The 13,223-nt window shown below is 41.5% G+C and overlaps 1 protein-coding gene across 1 annotated transcript; it reads right to left on the bottom strand.

Moving 5' to 3' along the window:
* Positions 1–683: 683 nt before the first annotated feature.
* rgs20 (regulator of G protein signaling 20) lies at positions 684–10,999 on the bottom strand (the record flags this gene model as incomplete). Its single annotated transcript, XM_083928382.1, has 5 exons — positions 684–872; positions 1,659–1,893; positions 2,316–2,390; positions 3,146–3,312; positions 10,811–10,999. 5 exons carry the CDS (start codon positions 10,997–10,999, stop codon positions 684–686), a joined length of 855 nt encoding a protein of 284 aa, XP_083784508.1.
* Positions 11,000–13,223: the final 2,224 nt, after the last annotated feature.

Genomic DNA, 13,223 nt, shown 5'->3' with positions numbered 1-13,223 from the left:
CTCTGTTACTTCACTGATAACCACACTGGCTGCAGTTTCGATCACACACAGTTTCTGCACTAACTGGAGTTGCCAAGTCGCTTTCACAGGTACCAAAGTGTGCGGTTAGGTAACAAAACAGGGTGAAACCAAGGTAAAATCATACAGTACCCCACAAAGCTGCCTGCAAGTAGAGCTAACAAGTAGCCTTTGACTTGAGCTTTGATTTTCATACGCAGTTAATAGAACCAGGTGTTTCGACATAAAATACCCACAATTCCATTTTTACTATTTACAAACTCATAAATATATAGTCTACAGTAGGAATCCCCCCCGCCCCCCGCCCTAACAATCATACAAAAAAACCAACAGACCATAAAAAACTCTGAACACAAATAAAATAGATTATTTCTATCAAAAGAAAGAAAAATAAAACAGAAACAAAATGTATTCATATTCCTTTGGAGTGTTTTGCTATGTGGATCTGTAGCAGTACTTGTGATGTCAAGCCCTCGGGAGATTTTGAGACCTGAGTGTCTTCGGTCAGGTGCAGATCACAATAGCGCTGAAATCCCTGGGAGGGGCCAGGCCAGAGGCCCGGTTCATGTAGTCCTACACTGAACATATAAAGAAAAATTTAAAAAAGGGAATAAGGGGGGGTTGGGAGGATAAAGACAGTTAAAATATCACAGGTCATCACCACCCTAAGATTCGGGGGACTGCTCTGACAGAGTGTTAAGCAGGTTTTTGTAGGCTGCGGAGTTCATGTAGCGGGGATACGAGTCTCTTTGCATTAGTGTGTAGATCTGCAGCTGGGCATCGTCGAACGTGTGCAAGTTGGGTTCCTGCATGTTCCTGTTGATCGCCTCACGCACACGGGAGTCGAGGCTGACCTGGAAGTCAAGAACAGGGTTGAAATTAGGAAGAATGCGGCATATGCACCTATTCAATGACTAACTTACAGGAAAAGTTGACATTTTGAAATGTGTTTCCTTTCTGAGCGTTAGATAACAAAACTGATATGACTCTAATGCCTGTATGGTCAAAATGAAGTGGACAAGGAGTCAGTTAACTTAGCTTAGCACAAAGAATGGAAATGGAGGAAACAGCTAGCCTGGCTCTGGCTAAAGACCACCTACTAGCAACTCTAAAGCGCAATAATTAACAGGCTATATCTCATTTGTTTAATGTCTACAGCACAAAAATGACCGTTTGCTGCAACTTCCAGTAGTCCAGTAGTTTCCAATGGTTGCCTGGCAACTGCTCAGAGGCGAGAATTTGGAAAGCAAATTTGTTATTTTTTTCTAAAATTTTCTTTAATCTTTCTTTAATTTTTCTTTTTCTTAATTATTCATTACTTGTACTTCACTTTTCATACGGATTACACAAACCAGATACAATGTGTTAATTAATGAGCTTTAGAGGTGTCGTTATGTGAAAGTTTGTCTGACAAACATCATATGTGTAATTCATGGCACAATTCAAACAGGACCAAAAAATGATTTGTGACTCGCTGTCGACCACAGAACATAAGGTCCAAATGGGGGGACACAGGAAAGGGACGGTCTTCTCCTCTCTCCGTCAGACAGAATGTGTGATGAACATTCAACAGATATCATGAAGTTTTCACTCTTGGAATCAACACATTTTGATAACAGTCAAATCAAGAGCTGTGAGACCTCTTTCGGTGAGAGAATGGAGATGTAGTCCTCATAGATGACCCGGGCTCTCTCCTCCACCGTAGTCTTATTGGTGTCTTTGCTGAACTCGTCACAGGCTAACCAGAAAAGCATGTTCTCCTCGCTGAACTCGGTGCGAAGAAACTGTCGGAAGGCGTTCCTCCCCGCTGGGCAACACATTAGCTTGTCAAACGACTGCCCCCATGAGCGCACCTCCTCCAGTGTGGGCATCGGGCTGCAGAAAGCGTGGACAACAGGGGAGTGAATGATTTAATTTACTTACTCCTGTACACTGTCCTCTACACTTGCAGTCAGAGATATTTATTAATTAGTTAATTAGTGTATAATATTGATTCAACAGGATGTCAGTCTGTAGTGTGGCATGATTGGTCCAAGAGGGCCACCCGACCGATTAAAGTTTTCTCCTTTGTCTTGTAAAATAACCTGACAAAGGTTTGTGCACCAAACATTGCTAATAAATATCTCTGACTGCAAGTGAAGAGGACAGCGTGCAGGAGTCTTCTGCTCAGTATCGTGAGTGTTAAGTCCTCTGCCACATACCCATTGACCTACAGGTGTGCAAAAGTCATGCTCTTTAACATTTACTTCAACTAACATGGTTGGATTTGGCATTTTTGTGCAGTGAAATCAACTGACCAGTCTTCACAGTCTGCGGTCCCTTCCTTGACGTCATAAGAAGCCTTTTGGTTCCTTTCATCCCGGTCTTCATTCCTAATAATGACATACCAATATTTCATGAACTGCCAATCATCATCAGAATTTAAATTTATACTGGCAGTCTTTGTCAGTCGTTGCCACAAACTCTCACCTGTAGAGCTGAAACAGTAAGTCAGTTAAACGAACATTCATCTGCAACTGATTTGATACTCAATCTTTTTTTCATTTTGAAGTCATTTTTTAAGCAAATGTGCTAAAAATGTAGTTGGTTTCATATTTTCAAATATCAAATAATCTGTTGGCTTGTCACGTTAGCTTGGGTCTGGGAAATTGCAATGAACTTGTTTTTCTTCTTTACAATTTTTTAGACCAATTAGCCAATAAATCAAGAAAATAATTATTTACTACTCTACTACTTATTATTACTCAACAATAAATACGCTCATATATATACATGTCAGTGAATACTTGTTTAATACTTGTTCAATTATTTGTTTAGCTGAATGTCTGAATCTGGGTTTTCTTGTAAATGTGTCTGATTTTTATTCACACTAAGCATTCTGAGCTGCATATATTTTAAGATCTCACATTTCTCCTATTCTCAGCTGATAACATTGCTGATGTGTGCTTTTACAGTAGGGCTGCTGCAGAATATGTGCCCACGGATCACATGCGTAAAATATCAAGAACATAAGACGAGCTGGAGCCTGCTGCTGAGACACAAACGCTCGGGCATGGGCTGTCCTGTGTGCAGTAATGTCGGCCGTGCTGCACAGAAACAAGCGGCTTCTGGAGTGAGGAGGACCTACCAGGAACAGCTACAGCAGCAGCACCAGCAGAAGCAACATGCATTCGAGCCCCGTGGGTTGGCCTGGCCCGGCTGGCCCTGCTGGGCCGGTGCAGTTCCCCCTGCTGCCGACTCCTGCTGCACCGACATCTGCCTCTTTCGCATCTCCATCCGCTCTGATCCCATGGGCTATAGTCAGAGGAGAGGCACTGAGTTTAGTGTTAAGATGTCAGGAATAATGTTTAAGTGAGATTGTATCTTACAGAAAAAATCTCTTGACCTGCAAGGGATGTGCACCACACAAATCAGCGCCAGCGCAAGGACAGCAGTGTGATGAGACCAAAGACCAGTGTGACCTGATAGTTCATCCGTTTTTAACAAGCACTTTGATCACACTCATCAGGTTTATTCGATTTATTTTATTTGCCCCTCACCTCTTGACACCTATGTATTTGTATTATTTTTATGTACATGAAGTGAAGTGCTGATGTTCTCTGGCCTGAGCATGTGCTGGCATGCCCAGAGGTCACTGTAATGGAATGCTGTTTGCTCTATAGTAAGGGGGGAAAGTAGGTAAGAATAATTTGCTGATTTTGTGTTTCTTGCTGTCAAACATGCACCCACCCCGCAAATTTCAGTCCCTCTGATCTCAAACTGGCTGAATGTTCCTTTATACACCTTCACACCAACTTCATGTGTAAAAGGGATGGATTGTAGGCCAGGGGCTCAATGTTCACAATCCAAAATTTGAAACATCCCATTTGTGAAAGCCTGAGTGTAAGCAGTGCATTAGAGGATTCGCAATGCGCACTGGGCCCAAGTGGAGCAACAAATTAAATGCATGTAAAAAATCATGTAAATAGGCCTATTTGTCTTTTGGGGGGGGGGGGGGGGGGGGGGGGGGGGTTCACTTGTTAGGTGTCACTCCCTCATGCACCTTTTCAGCTACATTAATCATGTCCACGGGGGTATCCCTGTGTTATAATTGGAACTAATAGCTCTATAGTGATTCAACAGAATCCCTGTTAAGGTTTGCAGGCCTATAGATACACGCAGGCTATGCTCACAGAATGACTTCTTGTCAGATTTTTAACAAATGTGTCATCACCAGGTCAGACGCTGCCGAATCCTGTCAGATCCTACAAATCTGTCGCTTCCAACACACGGCATCATCCGGCTGCTATCCTACCTGACACAAGAACCGATGCTTTATAAGGGGGAAAATGTCAGGAGATTTGGTACACGGGAGGGAGGGGGGGCGAAGGCGCAGCTTGCAAATCTATAACCACAGCAATCACAGCCTTTCAGTGAATACAATAGCCTACCATTTGGTCATTTCTAAAATGGATCCGCGCGCGGTTTCGCTCAGATTCAATGCAGGCTTCAGCTGCAGATTTCGTGCGTCTTGCCAAACGGCATATTTTACGCGTTAGGTGTCGGACACTTCAGAGCTGACACAATTGCAGAGGCATACGCTATGGCTCGACTATAGACGATGAAATGGGGGGTGGGGTGGTCGTATACATCCAAAGGATAAATGATAACACCAAATAAATCGCCATTCTTCTTTAATCTCAATTTAGCAGCAACCTGAACGACAGTGGGATGTAGCCTTAATGCTTCCTGAACGATCTGACCAGCAGAAACCAATTGCATTAGGAACTCGCACAACACATCAATGGAAAGTGCCACCATGAAGAACCGACAACCACCGAAAAGACACTGCCGATCTGTAAAAGCCCCCACTGTACAGCAAGATAGTGACATGTCATTTCAAATACCGGGAAAAACGGCCTCAAATGCTCCGCTCATGAAATGTCCGTGCAACGATACGTCGGTTTGCTATAAGTACTTACAATTTCACCCATGTATGCACAGCGAGAAGATGTAATTCTTTGCCTTGATTACATCCGATGGCACATAAGGCTTTTTTTTCGACCGGCTGCTTCAAGTCAGTACGCATGCGTCTTCTCTCCAGCTCGTAGTATCCAAGTGAAGAGCGTAAACCACGACAGTAGCCTATAGCACAGGGTTTTTCTTTTTTTTTTACAGTGAAGGTCCTTTACCCTGTCTTGTACGCGAGAGAAGGACTATTCAAAGCACCAAATGCTGCATATCAGTTTATAATAGGGATGAAGGACGGGGAAATGAAGCCGACAAACTAACGCACCAGGCAGGACAACGCCCACGAACTTTACTTGAGCTCTTGTTACATTACAGCTATTTTACTAAACCCGAAAAATATCCAGGAATACCCCCCCCCCCCCAAAAAAAGCCATAATTTCGTTGGCACATGCGCAGTGAGCCTTCGGTTTAAGTCGCTGTCTATGGTGCTGAAACAGCCAGAAGCTGATAGACTGCAGCACTTGTTTTAACTAAGGCTCTCTGAAGGATAGCGTGACTTTGACAGCCAGTCTTACACCATTTGTGACGTGTAGTCGTACATTTCTGCTGACAGTTTAGTGCTTTCACATTCTCAACTGATTCATCCAAAACAAACCCAACTTATTTCTAAAAAGAAATGCAACTGTTGAAGCTGTTTTGGCTGATTTGATCCGTCTTTTATTGCCGATTCTTGCACTTTTTGGGTAGTTCCTTCATGGTTGAATGCACTTATTGTAAGTCGCTTTTTAATAATAGTAAATGAGTGTAATGTGCACATACTGCATACATTCATGCACACGACCTTATTTCAATGCATACACAATTGTGAGCAATTCAGACACACACTGCACATTAGATAATTTTTTTATCTGTTCCCTTTTTATCCTGAATCTGTAGCGTCCATAGTTGTTGTGAACTGAATTAAATAGGGGTCGAAGCTGCCATTTAGTTAAAAAACTGATAGACATTACATCTGTTGCATTCTCCCATATGCAACAATGTTCATCTGTGTCGTCCTTGTTAAATAATAATTAAAACCAATTAAATCATAGGTTCCCATTTCTCCCTGCCAAGTAATACACAGCGTGTTGCATTTGAGCATTTAGTGATTCAGTCAAACTCTTTTACAGAGGATTAGCAGGCTCCCTGTGCCTTATAATCTGCAGTACAGGCCTGCAACCACGATGTAGAAGACAACACTGCCATCTGAAGGTAACCAGAACTGCAGCACTGGCATGATGTTCTGCATGCACATGATTAAGCACTGAATGACTCATAGAGCCTCATGGTAATATGAATTAGTGAATGTTTGCAAGCTATGATCTCTTCAATATGATTGCTAACATTTGACATACTCGTGTACTGCGCCTGTTTAATTTATATGCAATGCAAATTCAAGCTAGAGATAGTGGGATGTACATTTAAACATATACATTTCAATGAAATCTACTCTATGTCTTTATTTATATATAGCCTTAAGGTGCATATACTGTTTTACTTTGCACAAACACCAGATGGCACTCTGCCTATTCTACAAATGGGTACTATGACATATATATAATTTTCTACTTAATTTACTTCAACACATTTGTGCTGTCTGTGTCACATTGTTAGTCAAGATGCCATATGATGCCATGGCAATTAATGTCACCTGTCCCTAATTCTAATAAGAAGTACTGCAAAATGGGAAATGGGAAACTTAGTGGAGAGCTGCTCTCACAGTGTCCGCATAGACCTGGTACTATATAACACTTCCTATTGAACAACTCAAGGTTTAGGCATTCAAATTTTTCTGTTATCGTGTCAAAAACAAGAGCGGGGGAAGAAGACATTTCTGTCCTGTCCAGATTAATTACTACGCTGAACTGGGGCATGCCCTGAGCATCCTCACATCTTTATTCCCCTCTAGAGATATGAACATGTGACTTCCTCCGCAACATTTCATTTGACACCTTCTCCTGTGTTCATGTTATGCAACACAGACCCACAAATAGCAATGAGAGATTGATACATACACAAGCAAGCAACAAATGATACTTCAACTGTTGTTATTTTGATCAACACACATACTTTTTCCTGAGTGCACAATGCCAACGAGAGCAGGGAGTCTGAACACACAAGGTCACACAGGAGAGAAGGAGGCCAGAGCTGGGGGGACATGATGAATAAAGTCTTTTGAGTGTGGATTTAAAGCATCACAGTGCTTTGAGGAAGATAGAATTAACCGTAGATTAAATTGCTGGAACTCAACACGCAGATAGGCGCAGAAGAGGAAGTGTTGTTACCACCTTAACACCTCACGAGATCATGTACAGCAGCTGTGCGCATTTTGAAGGTGAAGATGAGTCGTTCAATCAGCAATACAGATGGCAACAGAATAGAGGAAACAATCTCTCTCAATCTGATTTTTATTTCCTGCTGACATTGTTCTTCTAATGAATTTACCCCAGGTGTGTTAGTCAAGTTGCGGTCAGTAATGTAAATGCCAGGCTAAATTTAATAAAACGCAATCAGTGTCTTAATCCCCATAACCAAGTTACAGAGTCATCTGTTCTTTTGGTTGTTTTTTTTTACACATTACCAACCTAACTCTAGGCAATACGTCTCCATGCAAACTGATTGTCCAAATTACCATCATCAGTTGGGGGTAAACACAATTCTATTGGGCTCATTCAAAGACATTATAGAGCCTTGCAGAAGAAACATTGTTGTAGCTTTGCACACACACAGTATCTTGCTTTGATTTCATCTGACCTTTTTCTTGAAAGTCATCATGATAAATGTTACACAAAGTGATTGTTATTGCAATGTTGATATAACATTTATTTCTTTATTGCCCTTCTAAAGGAAATTCAGTTTACAGCGAGGTAATAAATAAAAAAAAATACATTGTGGGCGGCTATGGCTCAGAGGTTGAGCAGGTGGTCTTCGGCGGTACGATCCCCGGCTCCTCCTCTCTGTGTTGTGCATGGGTGTGTGAATGTGGTTTGAATGATTATGATATGAGCTTCATTCAGACAGGAAGTACTTCCCAGGTAGCCTCTGCCATCAGTAGGAATGTCTGTGTGAAAGTGTGAATATGACGTGGGTGTGTGTGTGTGTGTGTGTGTGTGTGTGTGTGTGTGTGTGTGTGTGTGTGTGTGTGTGTGTGTGTGTGTGTGTGTGTGTGTGTGTTTTCACTGATTTTACACATCAAAGTATGTATGTATGTGAAAAAAGTGTCATATTGCCTTTTATGGCTCCAGGGGGGAGCTGTGTTAAACCTGATCAGTCGCTTTTAAGCGATGTCAGCGTCAGTTGGGTCTGAAGACTACAAGTAAAGAAAAAAGTGAGTTTTCCAGACCTCTGGGGTCCACTCCTCATCTCTGCTTGGAGCTAGCAAGTCGAGGCTACATTAACCGCTACTAGTATAACACACCCAAATCTCTGACCAAACTGTTTGCAGCCGAATTGCATTATGGGTAGTGTAGGCACCACATTTAGAAGAAGAATGCATGGAATTAAAATAAGTCAATCATGGATCTGACAGTGTTATAGAACTGCAATGCTAAAATGATGATGCACTTTTTAAAAAAGGTACTGCACTTATACAACAGCTGTTTTTGAGCTGTAAACTAAATTATATGACTGTACTGTGATGATGCACGTCAATGCTGTTGTTAATATTGACATTTCTTACCAGATTTATAAAAATACACATTACATAAGTTGAATTTTCTCAGCCCTAACCTTTCAAGTCCAATGCTAAGATATAGGGTTGACCGGTTGGGACTTATCTATATCATGTGATATAAGAACGTTAACAGCCTCTAATAAGAGGATTTATTGCATTTATCAAAGTTATGTAGTGGGTGGAGTTAGGCTCCGACTTGGGGCTGAAGTTCCGCATTAATGTCATGGATCACAGTCTTTTCATTCACTTATGGTTGTGTTCCATATACTTTTACTGCTATTGAGGTATGGTCTCTTAATTATTTTGACTGTATTCAACCACACAGTGCCTATAGAAAGTCATGATAACCTTTTGAAATAGTCACTTTTTTTGTTTTACAGCCTGAAATGATAATACATAAACAATTATATTTTTTCCAGCTTGATTTGTGATCTGTGGCCCTCTGCTAGACACTTGAAAATGGGCAGGTGGTTCACCTCCAGCATGACAACGACCCAAAACACACCGCCATAAAAACAACACGGTGCGTAAATGAGAGGAAGGTGAATGTCCTATAATGGCCCAGTCAGAGCCCTGACCTGAATCCTACAGAACATCTGTGGATGGACTTGAAGAGTGCAGTCCATTGCCGCTCACCACAGAATTTGACTGAACTCGAACAGTTCTGCCAGAAAGAATGGGGAAATATTTCACAGTCTAGGTGCACAAAGATTCATTCATTCATTCATTCATTCATCTTCAACCGCTTATCCCGGGGTCGGGGTCGCGGGGGTGCTGGAGCCGATCCCAGCTGACATTGGGCGTGAGGCGGGGTACACCCTGGACAGGACGCCAGTCTATCACAGGGCACATAGAGACGAACAGAGACAGACAACCATTCACACCTACGGGCAATTTTAGAGTCATCAATGAACCTAACACGTGCATGTCTTTGGACTGTGGGAGGAAACCGGAGTACCCGGAGAAAACCCACGCTGACACGGGGAGAACATGCAAACTCAACACAGTGCTAACCACTACACCACCGTGTAGCGTGCACAAAGATGGTGGAGACATATCCAAACAGACTGATGGCTGTAATAAAAGCAAAAGGTGCCTCCACAAAGTATTAAATCTAGGGACTCACCACTTTTCTAACCCAAATTCCAAATTCTAGTTTTTTATTTTTATTACTTTTCAGAAATTAAAAAAAAAAGAAATTCACTGGAATGTTGTAAGGCCGGATCTATTTTTTTTTTAAATGTATTATCATTTCAGGGTGTAAAACAGAAAAAGTGACTATTTCAAAAGGGTATCATAACTTTCTATAGGCACTGTATATATCTATATATTAGCTATTTAACAAGCTCCAGTTCTACCTCGCAAATAGACCAATATGTGTATTGATAGCTAATATGTAAGAAGGACATTACTTTCAGACTACTGTTAGAAACAACTAACAATCATCACAACTCCACAACTAATGCATTGGGGTGTTGATACTGGCTGACATATTTCCCCTGTTTGTCTGTCCATCTGTCTGTCCGTGTGACTGTCTGTGTGTGACTGACTGTGCAACTAAATTTAGATTTCCAATGACTGGCATCACACTATTTCAAGGCAAACCATCTTCTTTTAATCTTCTTAGGCTACGTTCAGACAAGAAGTACTTCCCTAAATAGAATTTTGGCAAGAAGCAAAAAGGAAGCAGATGCTCAGACTATAGAGCAATCTGGTCACAACAACAACAACAACAACAACAACAACAACGACAACAATAGTATGAGGGATATTTCAATTACTGCAGGTAATAAATAATAAGAAACAAAAAACATTTCATAGATGTGTGGAGATATGTCGGCACACTGAACCTCACAAGTTGATTAGGCTCTCAAAATGAACTATTTATACCAGCAACAGACTTGTGTGTCTTATTTTGTTATCTGTGGCTGCTGATCATTGCAACAACTAATAAGTAACACACTGATTAGCACGCTGTGTTGTGATTCAGAGCATTACTGAAGTGTGTACCCCAACAGCAAAATAAAGTCAACTTCACTGTATACTGTAGTTTTAATTGACTGGTTGGTGACTTTTTAGTATTATAGTATTGCTTATTAGAGGGAAAAAAACATCACAACATGCCCATACCTCAAGGCACACCATCTCCTGTTCCTCCGGGACCGGGTCATTGTAGTTCACGTGATATCCCACACCATGCCGACAAGCCTGGACCAGTCCCCGTATCCGCTGCCACATCAGGGACCTGGTGCGTCTGATCCCCCGCAGAGCAGGCGTGGGCCTGATCTCCCACTGCCTCACCGCTCTAGCACATGGCATGCTCCGACCATGAGGCCTCACTCGCCACGTGAGGCTCAAGTCTCTCTGAGATCATGAGAAATCCACACTCCTTGCTCCTCTCCTCTATGTTTTTCCGAAGTCCGTTTTGAAGCACATTGTGACACACAGAGAAAGAGAGAGAGAGAAAGAGAGAGAGAGAGAGGAAGAAGCATCAGTGACCCTGACGCAGAGGAGAGTGTTTACAAAGGAGAGGGCAGAAGGGGATTAGGGCAATGTCCCCACTGGATGCAATCCTGATTCCTCTATGCTTTACTGCGTCTCACCAGCTTAGGCCAGATTAAGCCAGGAGGTCTTAGTGTCTGAGTGAGCTGGACAGAGAGGAAGACAGACGTGGATTCATTTGTGATAGTATATGCTCCTTGATGAACTCCTATGTAATAGAATGGATTAAAACACATTGGTAAATGGACTTTGTAGGGAAAACATATGGCCAGCACCGTTAATATAGATAGACAGTTAGTGGTGCCGATGCGTTTTACTGAGAAGCTTCTAACGTGTTGTACTTGGTCGTGTCACTCATTTATTACAGACCCACAACGATAAACACTGGTCAAAGCTCTTCAGTGTGAGCACTGAGACTTCAGCTCTCTGTCATCCTCACAAAGCCACAAACTTTAAGTCCACCCTTAAATGATAACACAGCAGATTGTAATTGATTGACTGGAGCCCCAGGATGTTGGCTGTTGTCTCAGGACTATTTACAGAAAGTGCCTTTGGTTATATCAATTTCATATTTCACTTCAGAAGCCCTCACTTTTTCCCCCCTATGAGATTTTTGAGCAATAAATTATTTAAAAAAAAGGTTTCTGAATCATTCACATAGACTTAGACAGATTTAGAACTCCCAAGTGGTCATTTCAACCTTGTAATCATATTTTGCTGTAAGTCACTGACTTGTGGTTGTAAACGTAGATCCTAATTACACACAAATGCTTAATTTCTACATGGTGTTAACTACCACAGACAATAGTTGTGTGTCTGGGCCTTTTCAGTCTGGACTCCTCAGCTATGAAATTCCCCGCCATCTTAGACAAGCCATATCTGTAACAACTTTTAAATAACTACTTTAGACTCATTTTAACAGTTCTTTTTCCTATGCCCAACACTGTGGTTTCCTACTGACAAGTGCTACACGAGTAAATTTCTTATTATCACAAGGTGCCGAGACAACATATTGCGGCTGCAAAAGTTGCTGTAGCCTTTATTGTCCTGCAGGACTCAACAGCACCTATATGAAATGGAATATTGACATCAGACAACAGCATTGTATTTTCACCATGTTTATACAGGTAGATTGCGTTTTAGGAGACTGAAAAAAGGAATAAAATAAGGATATGTTGATATGCTTATAGCCAATTCTGGTCACAGCACTATAAATAGTTAATCAAATAATATTTATTTGTCAAACACAAACTGACATTAATATTTCTATAATGTTCCATAAAAACGCTCATAAAATATCCCTCTTACCCTACAGGTATGTGCACAAAACCACTTTTTGACTGATATCTGTATGCTACTTTTTCATAGATGGGCCTATATACGTAGTGAGCAAGTACGATTTTTTTTATATAGCACCTTTTAAAACAAAGTTACAAAGTGCGTCACAGGATTTATAGATGAAATAAGAAAATAAGAAGCATACATCTACAAACGGAGAGGACACATATAAAGATAGAATTACAGTACAGCCCTTACACAGAGCATGTAGATAGAGATGGTTTTGAGAAGTTTTTTGTTTTTTTTAAAGAGTTAACAGACTCAGCTGATTTAACAGAGGGAGTTTATTCCAGAGGGACGGGGCCCTAGAAGCAAATGCACAATTAGCCATGGATTTGCAGAGAGAGCCGGGTATGGATAAGAGACCTCGGTCGGATGATCTGATTGGTCTAGAGGTGGTGAAGGGATGAAAGAATTCAGAAATATGTACTGTATATGAATGAGCAAGACTGTGTGAGGCCTCATATGGGATGAGCATTATCTTGAATTCTAATATGAGGAGCCAATGAAGGGATGCGAGGATTCGTGTGATGTGAGATCTGCGGCTTGATTTGGGTAACAGCCTGGCTGCAGCATTGTGCACTGATTGCAAGTGAGACATGGCTACTTGACTGAGGTAAAAGAAGAGGAAGTTGCAGTAGTCAAGGCGTGAGAAGATGAAGGTATGGATTTGTGATTCTAGGTCCTTGGTGGATAACATTAA

This window comes from Echiichthys vipera, assembly GCF_963691815.1.
Source record: "Echiichthys vipera genome assembly, chromosome: 15".
NCBI classification, from domain to species: Eukaryota; Metazoa; Chordata; class Actinopteri; order Perciformes; family Trachinidae; genus Echiichthys; species Echiichthys vipera.
This window is presented reverse-complemented; position numbering and strand designations above follow the sequence as displayed.